This window comes from Lampris incognitus, chromosome 18, assembly GCF_029633865.1.
Source record: "Lampris incognitus isolate fLamInc1 chromosome 18, fLamInc1.hap2, whole genome shotgun sequence".
Classification (NCBI taxonomy): domain Eukaryota; kingdom Metazoa; phylum Chordata; class Actinopteri; order Lampriformes; family Lampridae; genus Lampris; species Lampris incognitus.
Genome location: NC_079228.1, coordinates 4,661,470 through 4,688,846, shown reverse-complemented (window position 1 = coordinate 4,688,846; position 27,377 = coordinate 4,661,470). Strand labels below are relative to the sequence as shown.

The 27,377-nt window shown below is 42.8% G+C and overlaps 1 protein-coding gene across 1 annotated transcript in view; it reads right to left on the bottom strand.

The window, feature by feature from the left end:
* Nucleotides 1-267: 267 nt before the first annotated feature.
* Nucleotides 268-27,377, bottom strand: part of vars2 (valyl-tRNA synthetase 2, mitochondrial) — a 47,835-nt gene continuing 20,725 nt past the window's right edge. The window contains exons 14-29 of the mRNA XM_056297907.1: nt 27,321-27,377; nt 25,021-25,097; nt 18,498-18,585; nt 18,208-18,301; nt 17,371-17,441; nt 17,120-17,245; nt 16,877-16,981; nt 14,443-14,511; nt 14,273-14,351; nt 14,018-14,148; nt 8,788-8,940; nt 8,368-8,616; nt 2,597-2,708; nt 1,644-1,849; nt 1,396-1,545; nt 268-1,082 (exon numbers count right to left, since the gene is read on the bottom strand). The exon at nt 27,321-27,377 is cut by the window's right edge and continues 25 nt beyond it. Coding sequence (XP_056153882.1) covers nt 1,002-1,082; nt 1,396-1,545; nt 1,644-1,849; nt 2,597-2,708; nt 8,368-8,616; nt 8,788-8,940; nt 14,018-14,148; nt 14,273-14,351; nt 14,443-14,511; nt 16,877-16,981; nt 17,120-17,245; nt 17,371-17,441; nt 18,208-18,301; nt 18,498-18,585; nt 25,021-25,097; nt 27,321-27,377 — 1,848 coding nt within the window. The 3' untranslated portion in view covers nt 268-1,001. The remainder of the gene's footprint in view (nt 1,083-1,395; nt 1,546-1,643; nt 1,850-2,596; nt 2,709-8,367; nt 8,617-8,787; nt 8,941-14,017; nt 14,149-14,272; nt 14,352-14,442; nt 14,512-16,876; nt 16,982-17,119; nt 17,246-17,370; nt 17,442-18,207; nt 18,302-18,497; nt 18,586-25,020; nt 25,098-27,320) is intronic.

The following is a 27,377-nucleotide window of genomic DNA, read 5'->3' as shown; positions in this document are numbered from 1 at the left end:
CTCACCCTTAAAAAGCCTCCACTATTGACCAGTCTTCGCTGGAATGTCGCCTTTCATGGACTTCTGCCTACCTGCCACTGAGCCAACTCCTGCTCTACCCCTGAGATCGGTTACTTCAATAAAGACTTGATTCTTCCCTTACCTGGTTGTCCCGTCTGCTTTTGGGTTCTTTCCTGATACGTGACAGTTTTCCTAGCTGGGCCCCATTTGAACAAACCAATGCAGCACACACATGGACCACACGGCATCTGTGAAATTGAACGCATTTCAATTTTGTCCTCCGTTTATTAAATACAGCTCCCATTTTTTGTTCTAGAAAAAAAAAATTGTGGTCAGTCAGCTACTTTTGTTTTTTTGGAAGACTGGGAACGCCATTCAAGCAGTAACTCTTCTTACTGTGGCTTCACATTACTTAAGTCTATGCATGCAAGAGTCTCTTCTCTGAACAAGCAATACCATAGATTGTTTCTAAAGAAAACCGCATTAAATAATGAACTCACAGAATATGTTGTTGTGTTGGTCAGTCAGTAATGCTGCAAATGTTAGTGCAGCTTGTAACGCTACGCAGAGGAAATACTGCATGTTGGTCAAGCTCAGATTTATGCCATATAAAACTACCTGGTGCCCCACATGCCCCAAGCTGAGAACATTTCACCACTGGTATCTGACTTCATTCAGCAATTATAAACGTGTAGCTTTTTGTTGTTGCCCTTTATAAACACGGTGAGTTCCTTCATCAGATGTTTTCCTCAAATCCTTTGCATCTCAGCTGATGTGTGTCTAGTGTTGCAATACATGCCATGGGAGAAAATACTGAGCGGTGATGCACAGCACGTTCTTCTTCACTTCTTGTTCTCTGAGACAGCTTCAGGTAAACAGCTCAGTAGGATAAGCTCTTATCTGTCTCACTTACCTGAAAGTTGTATAAAAATAGTCCATATTTTTATACAACTTTCAGGTATCATGTCCTCTAGCACATCAAGCAAATTCCAACTTTTCATTCACGACTTCTGCTGTTGCTGTTTTTGCAGCACCACCAGCTGATCCTCAATGTTCTTCAACTCCAATGTCAAGGCTGAGATCTGATCAGACGTGAATGTGAAGGAACAAGGAAACATTAAGGGTAGGTTAAAAACCAGATATACAGTACATATAATGAATTCGTTATTCCTGTATTTTCTGTATGTAAGCAATTAGAAGATCATATGAAAGCATGATGCACTGTGTGTCTGCATAGAACACAAGAAAGCAAAATTGAATCGTGGTCCAAACGTGATTATAGGTTCAGCAAGTTCTCAATACTGTACTTCTAACTGAACAAAGGGAGGTATGTGGGGGTATTTATGATATCCACCCTGAGAGAAGCACAGAAGAAACCACACCCTCTCTGCCCACCTTGTTCTCCATGTCCTGCCTCACATGTTCTGGAACCTTCTCAGTGAAGCTCTGTGCCCTGGTTCGCGAGACTGACTTCTCCAATTTTGGGAGGAGCTTCTTTTTGCGTTGAGAGAGCTTGAGGATTTGTTTGTCGATGTTCACGCGGTTCTGGGGAAGAAAAATACAGATGGAAGTAGTTATTTTCCTCACAACATCTAGATTAAACGCACTACACCACCAGCAGCCCAGGAGCCCATGACAGTTACCTGAACATGAAGGTGTAGCTGACATGAGTGGTCCACCACACCGACGAGGCTCCCTTCAGGAGGAGGGGGAGCAGAAGGGAGGGGACAGGAGCCGTCGGCTCCTTGCGGATAGTGGATGTGGACGTTGGAGACGCAGCTTAAAGTCTGAACAGCTGATCCAAAGTGAAGCAGGGTACACGCTTGGTTGGGTGAACACACCACCCACACTAAAGTACAGAGGAGAAAAAGGCAGAAGTAACCAACAATTAAAAAAGGCTTTGAAAGACTGAAATTACATGTCTGGATGAGATTACATAAAATGACATTTTAATTTTGTTTTTTTTAATTTATTAATTCTTCCTCTGCATTTAATCCATCCTAGCTGTGTAGCTAGGAGCAGTGGGAAGCCACCGTGCAGCACCAGGGGACCAACTCCAGTTCGTCTTGCCATGCCTTGCTCAGGGGCACAGACAGGAGTATTAATCCTAACATGCATGTTTTTTTGATGGCGGGGGAAACCGGAGGAAACCCACCACAGACACGGGGAGAACATGCAAACTCCACACAGAGGACGACCTGGGATGACCCCTAAGGTTGGACAATGCCGGGGTTCGAACTCAGGACCTTCTTACTGTGAGCTGACAGCGCTAACCACTGCGCCACCAAATGATCCCGTTGGGCACATTGTGTGTCACTGCAGAACAGGTAGGAGAAAACCCAAAAGACTAGAATATATTTAAAAGAAGGACATAAAAGCACGTTGAATGTAAGATACAACAGCAACTGACCTATGACCTCTGCTTTGTGTGCCTTTGATTTGACTCTAAATGTACCTGAATGTGTTACTCTGCTAGCCAGGCAGCTCTGAGTCCATGCCTCACCCCCAGAAGCACTGCTTCTTTTAGTATCCCACAGGTGCTTCTGTGTACACTTGGGTAACACAAGTACTTTGTCTGAGAAAACAAGTGACTTACGGTCGGGTTTCTCTTTGGTCAGGCCACACCGGGCCCGGAGGGATCTCGCCACTCTGACCACTTCCTGTACCAGCGTGAAATCAATTTCCTCTCTGGGGAAGTGCCAGTGAACCTTGCAGTATGAAACGTCACAAATGAGGTCAACCAACAAGGAGAACATGGTATGTCAGTAAAATAAAACAAGTAGAAGATGGTACGTCAGTAAAATAAAACAAGTAGAAGATGGTGCGTCAGTAAAATAAAACAAGTAGAAGATGGTGCGTCAGTAAAATAAAACAAGTAGAAGATGGTACGTCAGTAAAATAAAACAAGTAGAAGATGGTGCGTCAGTGAAATAAAACAAGTAGAAGATGGTACGTCAGTAAAATAAAACAAGTAGAAGATGGTACGTCAGTAAAATAAAACAAGTAGAAGATGGTACGTCAGTAAAATAAAACAAGTAGAAGATGGTACGTCAGTAAAATAAAACAAGTAGAAGATGGTGCGTCAGTAAAATAAAACAAGTAGAAGATGGTACTTCAGTAAAATAAAACAAGTAGAAGATGGTGCGTCAGTAAAATAAAACAAGTAGAAGATGGTGCGTCAGTGAAATAAATCAAGTAGAAGATGGTGCGTCAGTGAAATAAAACAAGTAGAAGATGGTACGTCAGTGAAATAAAACAAGTAGAAGATGGTACGTCAGTGAAATAAAACAAGTAGAAGATGGTACGTCAGTGAAATAAAACAAGTAGAAGATGGTGCGTCAGTAAAATAAAACAAGTAGAAGATGGTGCGTCAGTAAAATAAAACAAGTAGAAGATGGTGCGTCAGTAAAATAAAACAAGTAGAAGATGGTACGTCAGTAAAATAAAACAAGTAGAAGATGGTGCGTCAGTAAAATAAAACAAGTAGAAGATGGTGCGTCAGTAAAATAAAACAAGTAGAAGATGGTGCGTCAGTAAAATAAAACAAGTAGAAGATGGTACGTCAGTAAAATAAAACAAGTAGAAGATGGTACTTCAGTAAAATAAAACAAGTAGAAGATGGTGCGTCAGTAAAATAAAACAAGTAGAAGATGGTGCGTCAGTAAAATAAAACAAGTAGAAGATGGTACGTCAGTAAAATAAAACAAGTAGAAGATGGTACGTCAGTGAAATAAAACAAGTAGAAGATGGTACGTCAGTGAAATAAAACAAGTAGAAGATGGTACGTCAGTGAAATAAAACAAGTAGAAGATGGTGCGTCAGTAAAATAAAACAAGTAGAAGATGGTGCGTCAGTAAAATAAAACAAGTAGAAGATGGTGCGTCAGTAAAATAAAACAAGTAGAAGATGGTACGTCAGTAAAATAAAACAAGTAGAAGATGGTACGTCAGTAAAATAAAACAAGTAGAAGATGGTGCGTCAGTAAAATAAAACAAGTAGAAGATGGTACGTCAGTAAAATAAAACAAGTAGAAGATGGTACGTCAGTAAAATAAAACAAGTAGAAGATGGTACGTCAGTGAAATAAAACAAGTAGAAGATGGTACGTCAGTAAAATAAAACAAGTAGAAGATGGTACGTCAGTAAAATAAAACAAGTAGAAGATGGTACGTCAGTAAAATAAAACAAGTAGAAGATGGTACGTCAGTAAAATAAAACAAGTAGAAGATGGTACGTCAGTAAAATAAAACAAGTAGAAGATGGTACGTCAGTAAAATAAAACAAGTAGAAGATGGTACGTCAGTGAAATAAAACAAGTAGAAGATGGTACGTCAGTAAAATAAAACAAGTAGAAGATGGTACGTCAGTAAAATAAAACAAGTAGAAGATGGTGCGTCAGTAAAATAAAACAAGTAGAAGATGGTGCGTCAGTAAAATAAAACAAGTAGAAGATGGTACGTCAGTAAAATAAAACAAGTAGAAGATGGTACGTCAGTGAAATAAAACAAGTAGAAGATGGTACGTCAGTGAAATAAAACAAGTAGAAGATGGTACGTCAGTGAAATAAAACAAGTAGAAGATGGTACTTCAGTGAAATAAAACAAGTAGAAGATGGTACTTCAGTGAAATAAAACAAGTAGAAGATGGTACGTCAGTAAAATAAAACAAGTAGAAGATGGTACGTCAGTGAAATAAAACAAGTAGAAGATGGTACGTCAGTAAAATAAAACAAGTAGAAGATGGTACGTCAGTAAAATAAAACAAGTAGAAGATGGTACGTCAGTAAAATAAAACAAGTAGAAGATGGTGCGTCAGTAAAATAAAACAAGTAGAAGATGGTGCGTCAGTAAAATAAAACAAGTAGAAGATGGTGCGTCAGTAAAATAAAACAAGTAGAAGATGGTGCGTCAGTAAAATAAAACAAGTAGAAGAAGGTACGTCAGTAAAATAAAACAAGTAGAAGATGGTACGTCAGTAAAATAAAACAAGTAGAAGATGGTACGTCAGTAAAATAAAACAAGTAGAAGATGGTACGTCAGTAAAATAAAACAAGTAGAAGATGGTGCGTCAGTAAAATAAAACAAGTAGAAGATGGTGCGTCAGTAAAATAAAACAAGTAGAAGATGGTGCGTCAGTAAAATAAAACAAGTAGAAGATGGTACGTCAGTAAAATAAAACAAGTAGAAGATGGTGCGTCAGTAAAATAAAACAAGTAGAAGATGGTACGTCAGTAAAATAAAACAAGTAGAAGATGGTACTTCAGTAAAATAAAACAAGTAGAAGATGGTGCGTCAGTAAAATAAAACAAGTAGAAGATGGTGCGTCAGTAAAATAAAACAAGTAGAAGATGGTACGTCAGTAAAATAAAACAAGTAGAAGATGGTACGTCAGTGAAATAAAACAAGTAGAAGATGGTACGTCAGTGAAATAAAACAAGTAGAAGATGGTGCGTCAGTGAAATAAAACAAGTAGAAGATGGTGCGTCAGTAAAATAAAACAAGTAGAAGATGGTGCGTCAGTAAAATAAAACAAGTAGAAGATGGTACGTCAGTAAAATAAAACAAGTAGAAGATGGTACGTCAGTAAAATAAAACAAGTAGAAGATGGTACGTCAGTAAAATAAAACAAGTAGAAGATGGTGCGTCAGTAAAATAAAACAAGTAGAAGATGGTACGTCAGTAAAATAAAACAAGTAGAAGATGGTACGTCAGTAAAATAAAACAAGTAGAAGATGGTACGTCAGTGAAATAAAACAAGTAGAAGATGGTACGTCAGTAAAATAAAACAAGTAGAAGATGGTACGTCAGTAAAATAAAACAAGTAGAAGATGGTACGTCAGTAAAATAAAACAAGTAGAAGATGGTACGTCAGTAAAATAAAACAAGTAGAAGATGGTACGTCAGTAAAATAAAACAAGTAGAAGATGGTACGTCAGTGAAATAAAACAAGTAGAAGATGGTACGTCAGTAAAATAAAACAAGTAGAAGATGGTACGTCAGTAAAATAAAACAAGTAGAAGATGGTGCGTCAGTAAAATAAAACAAGTAGAAGATGGTGCGTCAGTAAAATAAAACAAGTAGAAGATGGTACGTCAGTAAAATAAAACAAGTAGAAGATGGTACGTCAGTGAAATAAAACAAGTAGAAGATGGTACGTCAGTGAAATAAAACAAGTAGAAGATGGTACGTCAGTGAAATAAAACAAGTAGAAGATGGTACTTCAGTGAAATAAAACAAGTAGAAGATGGTACGTCAGTAAAATAAAACAAGTAGAAGATGGTGCGTCAGTAAAATAAAACAAGTAGAAGATGGTACGTCAGTAAAATAAAACAAGTAGAAGATGGTACGTCAGTAAAATAAAACAAGTAGAAGATGGTACGTCAGTGAAATAAAACAAGTAGAAGATGGTACGTCAGTAAAATAAAACAAGTAGAAGATGGTACGTCAGTAAAATAAAACAAGTAGAAGATGGTACGTCAGTAAAATAAAACAAGTAGAAGATGGTACGTCAGTAAAATAAAACAAGTAGAAGATGGTACGTCAGTAAAATAAAACAAGTAGAAGATGGTACGTCAGTAAAATAAAACAAGTAGAAGATGGTACGTCAGTGAAATAAAACAAGTAGAAGATGGTACGTCAGTAAAATAAAACAAGTAGAAGATGGTACGTCAGTAAAATAAAACAAGTAGAAGATGGTGCGTCAGTAAAATAAAACAAGTAGAAGATGGTGCGTCAGTAAAATAAAACAAGTAGAAGATGGTACGTCAGTAAAATAAAACAAGTAGAAGATGGTACGTCAGTGAAATAAAACAAGTAGAAGATGGTACGTCAGTGAAATAAAACAAGTAGAAGATGGTACGTCAGTGAAATAAAACAAGTAGAAGATGGTACTTCAGTGAAATAAAACAAGTAGAAGATGGTACTTCAGTGAAATAAAACAAGTAGAAGATGGTACGTCAGTAAAATAAAACAAGTAGAAGATGGTACGTCAGTAAAATAAAACAAGTAGAAGATGGTACGTCAGTAAAATAAAACAAGTAGAAGATGGTACGTCAGTAAAATAAAACAAGTAGAAGATGGTGCGTCAGTAAAATAAAACAAGTAGAAGATGGTGCGTCAGTAAAATAAAACAAGTAGAAGATGGTGCGTCAGTAAAATAAAACAAGTAGAAGATGGTACGTCAGTAAAATAAAACAAGTAGAAGAAGGTACGTCAGTAAAATAAAACAAGTAGAAGATGGTACGTCAGTAAAATAAAACAAGTAGAAGATGGTGCGTCAGTAAAATAAAACAAGTAGAAGATGGTGCGTCAGTAAAATAAAACAAGTAGAAGATGGTGCGTCAGTAAAATAAAACAAGTAGAAGATGGTACTTCAGTAAAATAAAACAAGTAGAAGATGGTGCGTCAGTAAAATAAAACAAGTAGAAGATGGTGCGTCAGTAAAATAAAACAAGTAGAAGATGGTACGTCAGTAAAATAAAACAAGTAGAAGATGGTGCGTCAGTAAAATAAAACAAGTAGAAGATGGTGCGTCAGTAAAATAAAACAAGTAGAAGATGGTACGTCAGTAAAATAAAACAAGTAGAAGATGGTGCGTCAGTAAAATAAAACAAGTAGAAGATGGTGCGTCAGTAAAATAAAACAAGTAGAAGATGGTACGTCAGTAAAATAAAACAAGTAGAAGATGGTGCGTCAGTAAAATAAAACAAGTAGAAGATGGTACGTCAGTGAAATAAAACAAGTAGAAGATGGTACGTCAGTAAAATAAAACAAGTAGAAGATGGTGCGTCAGTAAAATAAAACAAGTAGAAGATAGTATCTCAGGAAGTAATACAGTTAAAAATACTCAGGAAAAACAACCAGAACTCAGGATGGATTTTGAAAACCTTTTTTTTTTTTGATCCCCCCCCCTTGTACCCATCCAATTACCCCACTCTTCTGAGCTGTCCCGGTCTCTGCTCCACCCCCTCTGTCGATCCGGGGAGGGCTGCAGACTACCACATGCCTCCTCCCATACATGTGGAGTCACCAGCCGCTTCTTTTCCCCTGACAGTGAGGAGTTTCACCAGGGGGACGTAGTGCGTGGGAGGATCACGCTATTCCCCCCAGTACCCCCTCCCCCTGAACAGGCGCCCTGACTGACCAGAGGAGGCGCCAGTGCAGCGACCAGGACACATACACACATCCGGCTTCCCACCCGCAGACACAGCCAATTGCGTCTGTAGGGATGCCCCACCAAGCCGGAGGTAATACAGGGATTCGAACCGGCGATCCCCGTGTTGGTAGGCCACGGAACAGACCGCTACGCTACCCGGACGCCCCCTTGTGTAAACCTTTTTCTGACATAATTTCAAAGGCAGTGTGCTTACCAGCTGAGAGGGCCGAGGGTACTGCTGCAAACACAGGCTCGCCTTTGCATCTTCAGCCCTGGAAGGGTGGAGTCGCTGCCACAGCTCTTCGGTGAGGTAAGGCATGAAAGGGGAGAGGAGAGCGAGAGACACCGACACACAGTGATACAGCACACTCCTGCTCACCTGCCGTTCACCTTCTGTGTGTTCTGAGCAGATCTGGCCCGGCGCCTGGTGGTGCCGCGGCTTCAGCACAGGCTTGATACACTCCTGCAAAACACACAGTCGGTGGTGGAGACGGGGCATCAAGAAACGTCACAGAACTTAATAAATCAACAGGATGAAGAAGGTGGGATGGGTGGATGAGTGTGCTGGTTTTATTTTTCACAAGCCCCTAGAGGTGTCTTCCTCGACAGAGCCGTGCTCCACGCTCATCCTCACCAAGTAGAAGTCGCAGAGGTTGTGCACCCAGAAGGAGTACAGGGCGGATGTTACGGTGTGCAGCTCGCAGGCCCCAAAGCCCTGCTCACAGACGACAACGGCGCTGTAGAGTCTCGAGCACACCCACCGGTCCACGCTACTGACAGGGACGGTCTGCAGTTGGAAACACAGAATAGGGAATCTTTTCTTCAGGCAAGACGACAACATCTGTTTCCCAAGAAGCCCTTCAAACTGTTGAGTCCACATGGTCTGGCAAATGAGCCTCCATATCAAACGGTTTATGATGAGAGGATGCGTTGTACTTGTGTGTCTCAAACATCTATCAAAATTTGTTACAGTCCCACATGAATATGGACTGTAGAAAAATTACTACCACTTTTTTCATCACATTACAACACAAACGCTACAGCCAGCACTCCAAACATTACACAAGTATTTCCTGTTTTTTTTCAACCCATTACTACACAAGTGCTGATGTATTTCCATAGTGTAGTAAGTATTCCTGGGGGTATCTGGGTAGTGTAGCGGTCTATTACGATGCCTACCAACACAGGGGTCACCAGTTCAAATCCCCATGTTACCTCCAGCTTGGTCAGGCGTCCCTACAGACACAATTGGCCGTGTCTGCGGGTGGGAAGCCAGATGTGGGTATGTGTCCTGGTCGCTGCACTAGCGCCTCCTCTGGTCAGTCGGGGCCCCTGTTCAGGGGGGAGGGGGAACTGGGGGGAATAGCGTGATCCTCCTGCACGCTATGTCCCCCTGGTGAAAGGTTGATGCTAGATCCAACGGGGTGTAGGCACGGAAGTAGACGTGATTGTTTGTTGGTTAGGGTCAAACTCTTTTTGAATTTCCATTGTTAGCAAGTGTTAACGTTAGCTATCGCTACAGTACGATCTGGCAATGTTAGGGTCAGTTGTAAGCTAGCTAGCTAGCTAAATGTTTCACTGTGCATCGTTTGTTTCAAGTCGGTGCACTTCGAGGTTCCGCGCTGTCTATTGGCCGACGCAACAGCCAATCACGGCTACTTCCATGCCTACACCCCATTGGATCTAGCATCAACCCTGGTGAAACTCCCCACTGTCAGGTGAAAAGAAGCGGCTGGTGACTCCACAAGTATTAGAGGAGACGTGGTAGTCAGCAGCCCTCCCCGGATCAGCAGAGGGGGTGAAGCAGCGACCAGGATGGCTCGGAAGAGTGAGGTAATTGGCCGGATACAATTGGGGAGAAAAAGGGGGGGATCCAAAAAAATAAAAGTATTCCTGTAGTATGGATACAATTTGTAAAGAGATGAAACAAAACCACAGGAAATACTCTAGTTTTCCTATAATCCATTTTTGAATGGGATGCATGGTAAAATTTGAACAAATCAGGTTTTCTAGTTAAATAGTATCTAATGGGGGCATCCGGGTGGCGTAGCGGTCTATTCCGTGGCCTACCAACACGGGGATCGCCGGTTCGAATCCCCGTGTTGCCTCCGGCTTGGTCGGGCGTCCCTACAGACACAAGTGGCTGTGTCTGCGGATGGGAAGCCAGATGTGGTTATGTGTCCTGGTCGCTGCACTGGCGACTCCTTTGGTCAGTTAGGGCGCCTGTTCGGGGGGGAGATAGCATGATCCTCCCATGAGCTACGTCCCCCTGGTGAAACTCCTCACTGTCAGGTGAAAAGAAGCGGCTGGCGACTCCACACGTGTCGGAGGAGACATGTGATAGTCTGCAGCCCTCCCCAGATGAGCAGAGGGGGTGGAGCAGCAACCGGCACGGCTCAGAAGAGTGGGGTAATTGGCCGGGTACAATTAGGGAGAAAAAGGGGGGGGAAATCACCCCCTAAATAAATACATAGTATGTACTATCTAATCTATGTAACAGATTAGATATAATGTTATAATGTAAATATGTAAAGCATCGTAGCACAATACATGCGTGCACAGACAGACAGGGACCTATCTGTTAACTGCCGACCGCTCTGGGACCTTATCTGTCAACAGTTAACAGACAGGGACCAGTCTGTTAACTGCCGACCGCTCTGGGACTCTGTCTGTCAACAGTTAACAGACAGGGACCAGTCTGTTAACTGCCGACCGCTCTGGGACCTTATCTGTCAACAGTTAACAGACAGGGACCAGTCTGTTAACTGCCGACCGCTCTGGGACCTTGTCTGTTAACTGCCGACCGCTCTGGGACCTTGTCTGTCAACAGTTAACAGACAGGGACCAGTCTGTTAACTGCCGACCGCTCTGGGACCTTGTCTGTTAACTGCCGACCGCTCTGGGACCTTGTCTGTCAACAGTTAACAGACAGGGACCAGTCTGTTAACTGCCGACCGCTCTGGGACCTTGTCTGTTAACTGACGACCGCTCTGGGACCTTATCTGTCAACAGTTAACAGACAGGGACCAGTCTGTTAACTGCCGACCGCTCTGGGACCTTGTCTGTTAACTGCCGACCGCTCTGGGACCTTGTCTGTCAACAGTTAACAGACAGGGACCAGTCTGTTAACTGCCGACCGCTCTGGGACCTTGTCTGTCAACAGTTAACAGACAGGGACCAGTCTGTTAACTGCCGACTGCTCTGGGACCTTGTCTGTTAACTGCCGACCGCTCTGGGACCTTGTCCGCAACAGTTAACAGACAGGGACCAGTCTGTTAACTGCCGACCGCTCTGGGACCTTGTCTGTCAACAGTTAACAGACAGGGACCAGTCTGTTAACTGCCAACCGCTCTGGGACCTTATCTGTCAACAGTTAACAGACAGGGACCAGTCTGTTAACTGCCGACCGCTCTGGGACCTTGTCTGTTAACTGCCGACCGCTCTGGGACCTTATCTGTCGGCAGTTAACAGACAGGGACCAGTCTGTTAACTGCCGACCGCTCTGGGACCTTGTCTGTTAACTGCCGACCGCTCTGGGACCTTGTCTGTCAACAGTTAACAGACAGGGACCAGTCTGTTAACTGCCGACCGCTCTGGGACCTTATCTGTCAACAGTTAACTGCCGACCGCTCTGGGACTTGTCTGTTAACTGCCGACCGCTCTGGGACCTTATCTGTCAACAGTTAACAGACAGGGACCAGTCTGTTAACTGCCGACCGCTCTGGGACCTTGTCTGTCAACAGTTAACAGACAGGGACCAGTCTGTTAACTGCCGACCGCTCTGGGACCTTATCTGTCAACAGTTAACAGACGGGGACCAGTCTGTTCACTGCCGACCGCTCTGGGACCTTGTCTGTCAACAGTTAACAGACGGGGACCAGTCTGTTCACTGCCGACCGCTCTGGGACCTTATCTGTCAACAGTTAACAGACAGGGACCAGTCTGTTAACTGCCGACCGCTCTGGGACCTTGTCTGTTAACTGCCGACCGCTCTGGGACCTTGTCTGTCAACAGTTAACAGACAGGGACCAGTCTGTTAACTGCCGACCGCTCTGGGACCTTGTCTGTCAACAGTTAACAGACAGGGACCAGTCTGTTAACTGCCAACCGCTCTGGGACCTTATCTGTCAACAGTTAACAGACAGGGACCAGTCTGTTAACTGCCGACCGCTCTGGGACTTGTCTGTTAACTGCCGACCGCTCTGGGACCTTATCTGTCAACAGTTAACAGACAGGGACCAGTCTGTTAACTGCCGACCGCTCTGGGACCTTGTCTGTCAACAGTTAACAGACAGGGACCAGTCTGTTAACTGCCGACCGCTCTGGGACCTTATCTGTCAACAGTTAACAGACGGGGACCAGTCTGTTCACTGCCGACCGCTCTGGGACCTTGTCTGTCAACAGTTAACAGACGGGGACCAGTCTGTTCACTGCCGACCGCTCTGGGACCTTATCTGTCAACAGTTAACAGACAGGGACCAGTCTGTTAACTGCCGACCGCTCTGGGACCTTGTCTGTTAACTGCCGACCGCTCTGGGACCTTGTCTGTCAACAGTTAACAGACAGGGACCAGTCTGTTAACTGCCGACCGCTCTGGGACCTTGTCTGTCAACAGTTAACAGACAGGGACCAGTCTGTTAACTGCCAACCGCTCTGGGACCTTATCTGTCAACAGTTAACAGACAGGGACCAGTCTGTTAACTGCCGACCGCTCTGGGACCTTGTCTGTTAACTGCCGACCGCTCTGGGACCTTATCTGTCGGCAGTTAACAGACAGGGACCAGTCTGTTAACTGCCGACCGCTCTGGGACCTTGTCTGTTAACTGCCGACCGCTCTGGGACCTTGTCTGTCAACAGTTAACAGACAGGGACCAGTCTGTTAACTGCCGACCGCTCTGGGACCTTGTCTGTCAACAGTTAACAGACAGGGACCTTGTCTGTTAACTGCCGACCGCTCTGGGACCTTATCTGTCAACAGTTAACTGCCGACCGCTCTGGGACCTTGTCTGTTAACTGCCGACCGCTCTGGGACCTTATCTGTCAACAGTTAACAGACAGGGACCAGTCTGTTAACTGCCGACCGCTCTGGGACCTTGTCTGTCAACAGTTAACAGACGGGGACCAGTCTGTTAACTGCCGACCGCTCTGGGACCTTATCTGTCAACAGTTAACAGACGGGGACCAGTCTGTTCACTGCCGACCGCTCTGGGACCTTGTCTGTCAACAGTTAACAGACAGGGACCAGTCTGTTAACTGCCAACCGCTCTGGGACCTTATCTGTCAACAGTTAACAGACAGGGACCAGTCTGTTAACTGCCGACCGCTCTGGGACCTTGTCTGTTAACTGCCGACCGCTCTGGGACCTTATCTGTCGGCAGTTAACAGACAGGGACCAGTCTGTTAACTGCCGACCGCTCTGGGACCTTGTCTGTTAACTGCCGACCGCTCTGGGACCTTGTCTGTCAACAGTTAACAGACAGGGACCAGTCTGTTAACTGCCGACCGCTCTGGGACCTTGTCTGTCAACAGTTAACAGACGGGGACCAGTCTGTTCACTGCCGACCGCTCTGGGACCTTGTCTGTCAACAGTTAACAGACGGGGACCAGTCTGTTCACTGCCGACCGCTCTGGGACCTTGTCTGTCAACAGTTAACAGACAGGGACCCGTCTGTTCACTGCCGACCGCTCTGGGACCTTGTCTGTCAACAGTTAACAGACAGGGACCCGTCTGTCAACAGTTAACAGACAGGGACCCGTCTGTTAACAGTTAACAGACAGGGACCCGTCTGTTCACTGCCGACCGCTCTGGGACCTTATCTGTCAAAACATATGAAGTGTGTTTCTTTGTGCCATCTCTCCTTTACCTCTTCCAGTGTCTCAACCTCTGTCCCTCGGTCTTCCAGTACAGCCAGGGTGAATTTTACAGTATGCCACATTTTATTGCAGAAGTGCCTGCAGCTCAGCAAGTGGGACAAGGACAGGTTCATGTCCTCTCCTGAAAAACAGACAGACAGCACTATGAATGGAATGACAAAACCCTATAAAAAACACATACACAGTCGAGGGAGTTGCTACTTAGGCAGTATTAGCTGAAGTACACAGAGTTGAGATTCACTCACCCTGCACCTTGTAAGAGCAAAGGGCAAAGCGCAGAGCATCTGTACCACACTCCGGGATGCCATTTGGGAAGTCTCTCCTCTGTTGGGGGAGGACACGGAATGAGTGGGCTCACTTCGGCAGAACTGTTAACCGACAGGATACGAAGGTGTGGGAGTGGCGATTAACTGACCTGTGCTTCCATAGCGACCATCCTCTCTCTAGGGTCCAGGTTTCCCTCCCTCACCTTCTCTTCAAGTCTCTGTGGAGGGGTCAGGGGAAAAATAAGAGGTCATATTTAAAGCGGTGGTTTTGTCTGGATCCTGCTGAAGAAACTTGTCTCGATCTGGCCAAGTGTGTTGTCAAACGTTCTTGTAAAGTTTGCTACAACGGGATACGGCTCCGCTCTGCTGTATTCACACCTGGAGCAATGCTATCAGTTCCCATGTTAGTAAGTCAAGTCCATTTTATTTGTATCAGTATTACAAATGTGCCTCAGGGGGCTTTACAGCAACACAACATCCTGTCCTTAGACCCTCACATAGGATAAGGAACAACTCCCCCAAAAAAACCCTTTAACAGGGAGAAAAATAGGACGAAAGCTCAGGATCTCTCTCCCAAGACAGACTAACGTGCAATGATGTTGAACTAATTTCATGGACTAATTGACTAATGTGACAGAAACTTACCAGTTATCCTGTAACCTAATGTATTCTTATGCTAATATATCCTTTAACCTAATGCACCCAGGCACCATGTCTCTATCTGGCCTTCTGTACTCCACGGATACTCAGCACAGAACATCTTTTGTAACTGACCTGTCCTTGATGCACACAGATAACATGCCATCTGCCATAATTCAAACTGACTCTAACCAGCCTGCTCCAGGAACGGCCAGGTACAGGCATCCTGCTTATCAGCTAGCTGCCTGCAACCTCCCCTATAGAGCATATACCTTCCGACCCCTCATCATCAGACCTTGCAGATTGCCTAGCTTTTCTGTGTCTGATCCTTATATTAAACTCTGTGTCGTGTCAGCATTTTATACACAGAATTCTGTGTATACAAAACTGAAAGAGGATAACACAATTGTAATGGAATTATAAAATATATAAGGAATATGATGAGGAGGATGCCGAGCAGTGTTCAGACGCCACTGGAAGAGCCCAGGACTTGAGCCACGTGGCCACCATCATCATGTAGACCTGACAGGAGGACAGACTACACGTGCACATAGGAGAGACTCACATCACACCATTCACACACAGGAAAAGAGAAGACATCATTCAGAGAGAGAGAAAAGATGTGAGAGAACAGTTTGCAATACTCTATAATCTATACACTCTATAATCTACACACTATAATATGTATGCTATACTCTATAATCTATATAATATGTATGCTATAATCTATATTCTATAATCTATACACTATATAATCTACTCTATAATCTTGTCGGCAGAACAGTGGTTGGTAAATTCATTGGGACAGAAACCGACCCACCATGCAGTACAGGTTGTGAAGCACTCAACTTAAATGCAACTAATTGTAAGCTAAGGCAAAAAGATGAGTTTTAAGTTTGGATTTTAAGTTTGGATTTAAAGGACTCAACAGACTCTGATTGTCTGATGGCAGCAGGCAGGTTATTCCACAACAATGGAGCCCGATAGGAAAAGGCCCTGCCACCAACTGACTTCTTTTTAACTTTGGGTACACACAGGAGCCCTGTATTTTGAGAACGAAGTGCTCGAGATGGCATGTACGGTTTAAGGAGATCAGACAGGTAGGATGGAGCAAGCCCATTTAGGATTTTATAAGTCAGCAGAAGCACCCTGTATTCTGATCTAACATGGATAGGAAGCCAATGAAGGGAGGCAAGAATTGGTGTAATATGGTCAAATTTCCTAGTTTTAGTTAGGATTCTAGCAGCAGCATTCTGAACCATCTGAAGACTTTTGGTACTAGAATGTGGCAGACCTGAGAACACAACATTACAGTAATCAAGTCTGGATGAAACAAATGCATATATTAGAATCTCTGCGTCAGCCATGGAGAGAAAAGACCGAATTTTAGCTATGTTACGTAAGTGAAAAAAGGCAGTCTTGGTGATTTCTTTAATGTGTTTATCAAAGGAAAGGCTGGGATCAAACGTAACACCGAGATTTTTGGCTGCCACACTTTGTGAAACCACAGAGTTGTCGGTTGTTATCATTACTTGATCAAATTGGTACTTGTATCTAGCAGGGCCAATGACCAGCACCTCAGTTTTATCTGAATTTAAAAGCAGGAAATTTAGTGACATCCAATTTTTCACAGTAGCCAAACAGGCCTCTAAATTAATCATTTGAGTATGATCATCAGCCCTGATAGGCACATACAGCTGAGTATCATCAGCACAGCAATGGAAATTTATTCCATAACTGCATATAATTTGGCCAAGAGGTGAAATATAAAGAGAAAAAAGTAGAGGGCCAAGAACTGAGCCTTGAGGTACGCTACATTTAACGTCAGAGAATTTTGATGTAGTAATGTCCTCTTGACATCCTGGTGGGGGGGATTAGAGTCCTGACCCCAGTCACATATAAGCAGTTATATGTCCCCCTCGCTGAGCTTTACATGACACTTACGTCAAGGGAGACACCTGTGACAACATCCATCGGATCAATGACATTTCCCAGAGATTTACTCATCTTTCTTCCATGTCCATCCCTCACTAGAGAGTGAAAGAGCACCTAGTAGGAGGCGAGAGAGAGAAAAAGACAGACAGACAAACGAGGAGAGGGTATCAACTGGTGATTCATGGACTATGACCTGACGATGTTATTGTTTGTTCATGCCTTTGTGTTTCAGATGTCTGCTTTGGGGATTACCTGTTTAAAAGGCAACTGGCCAGTCAACTCCATGCCTAGCATCACCATCCTTGCCACCCAGAAGAAGATGAGGTCACTTCCCGTCTCCAAAATGGAGTTGGGGTAGTACTGTTGAAGGTCACTTGTCTGTGGGAAATGGAAGCAGGGTTATACAAGTTGCGATAACATGTATGCCTGTTTTTTTTCCAGGATCAGATTTCAGGAGTTTCTGTTTGTGCGAGAGACTGACAACTCATAAAAAATCTAGGTACCTGCTGTGGCCAGCCCAGCATTGCAAAGGGAAAGAGCCCTGAAGAGAACCAGGTGTCCAACACATCAGGGTCTGACAAAGGACGTGAGCATATGTCAAAACAAGTACTGCTGATCTAGATATTAGTCTGAAAACCATCTAGTATGTAGCTGTTGTTTTTCACAACCGCGTTTTCTCCCCAGTTGCATCCAGCCAATTACCCCACTCCTCCGAGCTATCCTGGTCTCTGTTCCACCCTCTCTGCTGATCCAGGGAGGGTTGCAGACTACCACATGCCTCCTGCGATACATGTGGAGTCGCAAGCCGCTTCTTTTCACCTGACAGTGAGAAGTTTCACCAGGGGGACGTAGCACATGGGAGGATCACGCTATTCCCCCCAGTTCCCCCTCCTCCCCAAACAGGCGCCCTGCTAGTGCAGCAACCAGGATAAATACCCACATCCGGCTTCCCACCCATAGACACGGCCAATTGTGTCTGTAGGGATGCCCAACCAAGCCGGAGGTAACACGGGGATTTGAACCGGCGATCCCCAAGTTGGTAGGCAACGGAATAGACCGCTACGCTACCCAGACGCCAGTAGTTGTTGTTTTAAGACTACTTTATTTCTGTTGAAACTGACTCATTTTTAATAAACAGGAAAGTTTTATTGTTTGTAAAGCCATCTGTAAACTTCTTCTCAGTGTCTTTATCTTCCCACTACGTTTTGGTGATACTGAGTTTTTTGTAGTGGTAAGGTAATGAGTTTGTAGTGGGAAGGTAATGAGTTTTTCCCCATTCGTTTAGAAAATGTATCTCTTGGTGAAGTGACGGACGACAGGGGCTGGTGAGAATGAGTCACCCTGAGTCAAAGTAATGGAATCCAGTGTTGCTCCAAATTTCACAGCGGCTCTCTCCCTGGCCTCCTCTTCACTCCTGCCCCACACCCACAATTCCTACCATGGGGGAGACGTACAAAGAGACAAGGGGCATTACAGCAGTGCAGTGACGGTGTCTCACACATTCCCCATTGATACCGCCCTTTCCTTCATGTGTCAGTGCTGCTGTCAGCGATGAAATGTTTTAGTAACTTAACTTTTATTTCGTGAAACATTCTGAAAAGTCACCACAACACACAAAAGCCCAACAGACCTCTTTCTGTTCAGATGAACTGGGAAGTGAAACTCGATAAGCAGGGATCTGATGACCCCACCAAAGCTGCCTGGAAATGCACCAGTCGCTGTAAAGGAAAAGCAATCAGATGTGCACTTTTATAATAATAATAACAACAACAATATAATGATAATATTAGTAACAATAAGAACAACAACAATAATAATAATTACATTTATATAGCTTTTGTCAAACTATAGTTGATTATGGGGAGTTTTTTTTCCCCCTCCCTTTTTCTCCCCAATTATATTTGGCCAATTACCCCACTCTTCCGAGCCGTCCCGGTCGCTGCTCCACCCCCTCTGCTGATCCGGGGAGGGCTGCAGACTACCACATGTCTCCTCCGACATGTGGAGTCGCCAGCCGCTTCTTTTCACCTGACAGTGAGGAGTTTCACCAGGGGGATGTAGCATGTGGGGGGATCAAGCTATTCACCCCAGTTCCCCCTCCACCTGAACAGGCACCCCAGCGGACTAGAGGAGGCACTAGTGCAGCGACCAGGGCACATACCCACATCAGGTTTCCCACCCACAGACACGGCCAATTGAATTTTTCACATGTCTCTATTTCTCACAACGTCCACTAGAATGTTTCACACATCTCTATATCCCACACCGTCCACTAGAATATTTCACATGTCTCTATTTCCACAATGTCCACAAGAATGTTTCACATGTCTCTATATCCCACAATGTCCACTAGAATGTTTCACATGTCTCTATTTCCCACAACGTCCACTAGAATGTTTCACACGTCTCTATATCCCACAATGTCCACTAGAATGTTTCACATGTCTCTATATCCCACAATGTCCACTAGAATATTTCACATGTCTCTATTTCCACAATGTCCACAAGAATGTTTCACATGTCTCTATATCCCACAATGTCCAATAGAATGTTTCACATGTCTCTATTTCCCACAACGTCCACTAGAATGTTTCACACGTCTCTATATCCCACAATGTCCACTAGAATGTTTCACATGTCTCTATTTCCCACAACGTCCACTAGAATGTTTCTCATCTCTACTTCCCACAACATTCACTAGAATGTTTCACATGTCTCTATTTGCCACAATGTCCACAAGAATGTTTCACATGTCTCTATATCCCACAACGTCCACTAGAATGTTTCTCATCTCTACTTCCCACAACATTCACTAGAATGTTTCACATGTCTCTATTTGCCACAATGTCCACTAGAATGTTTCACATGTCTCTATTTCCCACAACGTCCACTAGAATGTTTCTCATCTCTACTTCCCACAACATTCACTAGAATGTTTCACATGTCTCTATTTGCCACAATGTCCACTAGAATGTTTCACATGTCTCTATTTGCCACAATGTCCACAAGAATGTTTCACATGTCTCTATATCCCACAATGTCCACTAGAATGTTTCACATGTCTCTATTTCCCACAACATCCACTAGAATATTTCACGTCTCTATTTCCACAACGTCCACTAGAATGTTTCACACGTCTCTATATCCCACAATGTCCACTAGAATGTTTCACATGTCTCTATTTGCCACAACGTCCACTAGAATGTTTCTCATCTCTTCTTCCCACAACGACCACTAGAATGATTCACATGTCTCTATTTCCCACAACATCCACTAGAATGATTCACATGTCTCTATTTGCCACAATGTCCACTAGAATGTTTCACATGTCCCTATTTCCCACGACATCCACTAGAATGTTTCACATGTCCCTATTTCCCACAACGTCCACTAGAATGTTTCACATGTCCCGATTTCCCACAACGTCCACTAGAATGTTTCACATGTCCCTATTTCCCACGACATCCGCTAGAATATTTCACGTCTCTATTTCCACAACGTCCACTAGAATGTTTCATGTCTCCATTTCCCACAACGTCCACTAGAATGTTTCACATGTCTCTATTTCCACAACGTCCACTAGAATGTTTCACGTCTCTATTTCCCACAACGTCCACTAGATGTTTCACGTGTCTATTTCCCACAACGTCCACTAGATGTTTCACGTGTCTATTTCTCACAACGTCCACTAGAATGTTTCACATGTCCTTATTTCCCACAACGTCCACTAGAATGTTTCACATGTCTCCATTTCCCACAACGTCCACGAGATGTTTCACATGTCTCTATTTCCACAACGTCCACTAGAATGTTTCACATGTCTCCATTTCCCACAACGTCCACTAGGATGATTCACATGTCTCTATTTCCACAACGTCCACTAGAATGTTTCATGTCTCTATTTCCCACAAAGTCCACTAGAATGTTTCACATGTCTTTATCTCCACAACATCCACTAGAATGTTTCACGTCTCTATTTCCACAACGTCCACTAGAATGTTTCACACGTCTCTATATCCCACAATGTCCACTAGAATGTTTCACATGTCTCTATTTGCCACAACGTCCACTAGAATGTTTCTCATCTCTTCTTCCCACAACGACCACTAGAATGATTCACATGTCTCTATTTCCCACAACATCCACTAGAATGATTCACATGTCTCTATTTGCCACAATGTCCACTAGAATGTTTCACATGTCCCTATTTCCCACGACATCCACTAGAATGTTTCACATGTCCCTATTTCCCACAACGTCCACTAGAATGTTTCACATGTCCCGATTTCCCACAACGTCCACTAGAATGTTTCACATGTCCCTATTTCCCACGACATCCGCTAGAATATTTCACGTCTCTATTTCCACAACGTCCACTAGAATGTTTCATGTCTCCATTTCCCACAACGTCCACTAGAATGTTTCACATGTCTCTATTTCCACAACGTCCACTAGAATGTTTCACGTCTCTATTTCCCACAACGTCCACTAGATGTTTCACGTGTCTATTTCCCACAACGTCCACTAGATGTTTCACGTGTCTATTTCTCACAACGTCCACTAGAATGTTTCACATGTCCTTATTTCCCACAACGTCCACTAGAATGTTTCACATGTCTCCATTTCCCACAACGTCCACGAGATGTTTCACATGTCTCTATTTCCACAACGTCCACTAGAATGTTTCACATGTCTCCATTTCCCACAACGTCCACTAGGATGATTCACATGTCTCTATTTCCACAACGTCCACTAGAATGTTTCATGTCTCTATTTCCCACAAAGTCCACTAGAATGTTTCACATGTCTTTATCTCCACAACATCCACTAGAATGTTTCACGTCTCTATTTCCACAACGTCCACTAAAATGTTTCATGTCTCTACTTCCCACAACGTCCACTAGTAAGTTTCACGTGTCTCTATTTCTCACAACATCCGCTAGAATATTTCACGTCTCTATTTCCCACAACGTCCACTAGAATGTTTATCGTCTCCATTTCCCACAACGTCCACTAGAATGTTTCACATGTCTCCATTTCCCACAACGTCCACTAGATGTTTCACATGTCTCTACTTCCCACAACATCCACTAGAATGATTCACATGTCTCTATTTACCACAATGTCCACTAGAATGTTTCACGTCTCTATTTCCCACAACGACCACTAGAATGTTTCACACATCTCTATATCCCACAACGTCCACTAGAATATTTCACATGTCTCTATTTCCACAATGTCCACAAGAATGTTTCACATGTCTCTATATCCCACAATGTCCACTAGAATGTTTCACATGTCTCTATTTCCCGCAACGTCCACTAGAATGTTTCACACGTCTCTATATCCCACAATGTCCACTAGAATGTTTCACATGTCTCTATTTCCCACAACGTCCACTAGAATGTTTCTCATCTCTACTTCCCACAACATTCACTAGAATGTTTCACATGTCTCTATTTCGACAACGTCCACTAGAATGTTTCACACGTCTCTATATCCCACAATGTCCACTAGAATGTTTCACATGTCTCTATTTGCCACAACGTCCACTAGAATGTTTCTCATCTCTACTTCCCACAACGACCACTAGAATGATTCACATGTCTCTATTTCCCACAACATCCACTAGAATGATTCACATGTCTCTATTTGCCACAATGTCCACTAGAATGTTTCACATGTCCCTATTTCCCACGACATCCACTAGAATGTTTCACATGTCCCTATTTCCCACAACGTCCACTAGAATGTTTCACATGTCCCGATTTCCCACGACGTCCACTAGATGTTTCACATGTCCCTATTTCCCACGACATCCGCTAGAATATTTCACGTCTCTATTTCCACAACGTCCACTAGAATGTTTCATGTCTCCATTTCCCACAACGTCCACTAGAATGTTTCACGTCTCTATTTCCCCCAACGTCCACTAGAATGTTTCACGTGTCTATTTCCCACAACGTCCACTAGATGTTTCATGTGTCTATTTCTCACAACGTCCACTAGAATGTTTCACATGTCCCTATTTCCCACAACGTCCACTAGAATGTTTCACGTCTCCATTTCCCACAACGTCCACTAGATGTTTCACATGTCTCTATTTCCACAACGTCCACTAGAATATTTCACATGTCTCTATTTCCACAATGTCCACAAGAATGTTTCACATGTCTCTATATCCCACAACGTCCACTAGAATGTTTCACGTCTCCATTTCCCACAACGTCCACTAGGATGATTCACATGTCTCTATTTCCACAACGTCCACTAGAATGTTTCACGTCTCTATTTCCCACAACGTCCACTAGATGTTTCACGTCTCTATTTCTCACAACGTCCACTAGAATGTTTCACATGTCTCTACTTCCCACAACATCCACTAGAATGATTCACATGTCTCTATTTGCCACAATGTCCACTAGAATGTTTCACGTCTCTATTTCCCACAACGTCCACTAGAATGTTTCACATGTCTCCATTTCCCACAACGTCCACTAGATGTTTCACATGTCTCTATTTCCACAACGTCCACTAGAATGTTTCACATGTCTCTATTTCCCACAACGTCCACTAGATGTTTCACGTCTCTATTTCCCACAACGTCCACTAGATGTTTCATGTCTCTATTTCTCACAACGTCCACTAGCATGTTTCACATGTCTCTACTTCCCACAACGTCCACTAGAATGATTCACATGTCTCTATTTGCCACAATGTCCACTAGGATGTTTCACGTCTCTATTTCCCACAACGTCCACTAGAATGTTTCACATGTCTCCATTTCCCACAACGTCCACTAGATGTTTCACATGTCTTTATTTCCACAACGTCCACTAGAATGTTTCACGTCTCTATTTCCCACAACGTCCACTAGATGTTTCATGTCTCTATTTCTCACAACGTCCACTAGAATGTTTCACATGTCTCTACTTCCCACAACATCCACTAGAATGATTCACATGTCTCTATTTGCCACAATGTCCACTAGAATGTTTCTCGTCTATATTTCCCACAACGTCCACTAGAATGTTTCACATGTCTCCATTTCCCACAACGTCCACTAGATGTTTCACATGTCTCTATTTCCACAACGTCCACTAGAATGTTTCACATGTCTCTATTTCCCACAACGTCCACTAGATGTTTCACGTCTCTATTTCCCACAACGTCCACTAGATGTTTCATGTCTCTATTTCTCACAACGTCCACTAGCATGTTTCACATGTCTCTACTTCCCACAACGTCCACTAGAATGATTCACATGTCTCTATTTGCCACAATGTCCACTAGGATGTTTCACGTCTCTATTTCCCACAACGTCCACTAGAATGTTTCACATGTCTCCATTTCCCACAACGTCCACTAGATGTTTCACATGTCTTTATTTCCACAACGTCCACTAGAATGTTTCACGTCTCCATTTCCCACAACGTCCACTAGGATGTTTCACATGTCTCTATTTCCACAACATCCACTAGAATGTTTCACATGTCTCTATTTCCCACAACGTCCACTAGAATGTTTCACATGTCTATTTCTCACAACGTCCACTAGAATGTTTCACATGTCCCTATTTCCCACAACGTCCACTAGAATGTTTCACATGTCTCTATTTCCACAACGTCCACTAGAATGTTTCACATGTCTCTATTTCCCACAACGTCCACTAGAATGTTTCACGTCTCTATTTCTCACAACGTCCACTAGAATGTTTCACGTCTCTATTTCTCACAACGTCCACTAGAATGTTTCACGTCTCTACTTCCCACAACGTCCACTAGAATGATTCACATGTCTCTATTTGCCACAATGTCCACTAGAATGTTTCACGTCTCTACTTCCCACAACGTCCACTAGAATGATTCACATGTCTCTATTTGCCACAATGTCCACTAGAATGTTTCACATGTCTCCATTTCCCACAATGTCCACTAGATGTTTCACATGTCTCTATTTCCACAACGTCCACTAGAATGTTTCACATGTCTCCATTTCCCACAACGTCCACTAGGATGTTTCACACGTCTCTATTTCCACAACGTCCACTAGAATGTTTCACATGTCTCTATTTCCACAACGTCCACGAGAATGATTCACAATGTCTAAATGTGAAGGAATTGTGTGATATGAAAAACTGAAATTCTAGATACCTGATATTTGATAACCAGTTCTTCCAGGTTTTAGTGTAGAACTGAGGGATGATTTCTAACTTTCCATTCTCCACTGCCTGAAGGAGAGGGTCAGAGTTGCATTATATGTCTAGTGAAGTAAAAAATGAGTCAAGTAAAAAAAAATGATAGAGGGAACACATTGAAACAGGAATGACAACACACAAAAGCCCAGAAACAGCGATACATAATAAAGTGATTCAATGAATTCAGAGACCATGTAGTTAAACTGTGATGATCTGCTCGAACAGCCATCTTTAGAAATGATTACTGCCGTGTATATTTCAGAATTTTAACACAACTGCCATTTATCTAAGGAGAGTCCTAAAGGAGTAAAAGAAAGAAAAGTGAACTAATGACTGTATAGCAGATGAAGATGAATACAAATTAAGAATACTCATTAATAAGTGATGAATATAACAAGTGTCCAGTGATGATGGATGTGATGATGGACAACCCAAAAGTTAGCTTTGCTGCAGGTATCATTGACTGTCTGCTGTGAGTGGAGTTTTTGTTTAAAGACTGAAAACACACAAGATAACCTTCACCAGTAAACACCACATTTCACATATAAACACATTTCACCAGTAACATGAACTAAGTGACATAAGTAAAAATGTGTGGTTAGGCTATTCTGTAAAAAAAGTTAATTATGGGAGAGCATAGCATCTTCACCATAAAGGTAGCTAGCATGGGGGGGTTATCATTTCTCCAATTACATTAAAAAATAAATCAGAAGAAGCAATAAATTCCTAATTCTGACTGGAAATATCACAAGGAGGAAAGCAGAGCAATACAAGGATAATAGATAAAATAATAATAGTAATAATAATAATAATCATAGCTTAAATAAGAACAATAATAATAATAGATTAAATAATAATAGATAAAAGCAATAGAGCAGAGTACAATAACTAGGAAAAGCTTTACAATAAGAGTGGCTGAATTAACTTGTTCTGCATAATCGTATAATAGTTTTACAACAAACCTGTTTTCAGTCATTTGTTTGCAGCTTAATTTTCCATTTTACATAAACGCTTTAAAATTCACAAACAGAATGTCTGTTGATTGATTTCATCTCATGAAACAAAACATCCAGATCTCCTCAGACCTCAATTTAGGCATCTAACAAAAAGCCCATTCTTTTTTACCACAGGAATCCTGGCTTAAAAATGCACACTTACTTCTGGATTTGTGGACTCAAAACTGGAAAACTCAATTCTTCAATGACTTCATAAATTCGCCTTTTGCCTGGTACAGATGTTGCTACTCCTGCCCATTTAACATTTAATAGGTGGAATTTTTGCTACTTTTCCTGTTCCTTATTTAATGTAATGAAAGGCCATGTCCCCTGACAACTCACACTCACAGACAGCCGAGAGTCACTTGGCAGGAAAGCCCAGGACAGAAATCTTTTCCCTTACTTTAGTAATTTGTGCTTTTAATTTTGAAATCAATGTGCACAGATTATCAATCCACACGGAGTTTTGATATCCTTTAACAACATTCTGCCCGCTCGGTTAAAAACCTATGGGCACATTTACCAATTAACTTTTATCACTTTCTTTTGTCTTAAGTATGGAGTCAGGGCTCTCCTTAAATGATGAATGACCGTTATCTTCTTTAAAGAGTGACTAAACCCTAGACCATTTCAGTGAGTTTGCTGACATCTACAGGTTAAAATTCATGTAAAGGTTAAAAACATGGCAGGCTGGTCTTGGTACGCTGTGGTGTTAGCATAGCAGGGTAAACACAGCTGGAGATGATAACATTAATAAAGGATCTCTTATCAGCATTGACAGACAGACAGAGTCAGCACTAACAACTGTCAGTAGTGTTGTCACTGCTGGTTCTTTGGTACATCTACATCCAACGGATCCATAATGTTGTTATCTGCAGCTGTGTTTATCCTGCCATACTTACATCACAGAGTACCAAGCCTGCCATGTAAGCAAACTCACTAACATGGTCTAGGGCTTAGTTACCCTTAAATGATCTCTTATGAAATAAAGAGAGAAGTTATCAGAATGGCTGTGTTCATATCAAATCACCAAAGATTGACTAAAATCTCTTGAACATCCTTGATCACTCATTTGTTTCAACTCCAATGCACTCTCATCACTCTTGCTCTTCAATTCACAAGCACTCTCTTCACAGCCTTTTTGTTGTTAATCAATCTCTTCCTACTTTTGCTTGCCAGTGACAACCCATACTGTGCTCTTTATTGAAAATGCACAAACCTTGACCAAGGAACACAATCTCACAACCATCAGTGCAGTTACCTGTATGGCTCTTGCAGCCATCTCATCACAGCGCATGAACCACTGCTTCTTTAAAAG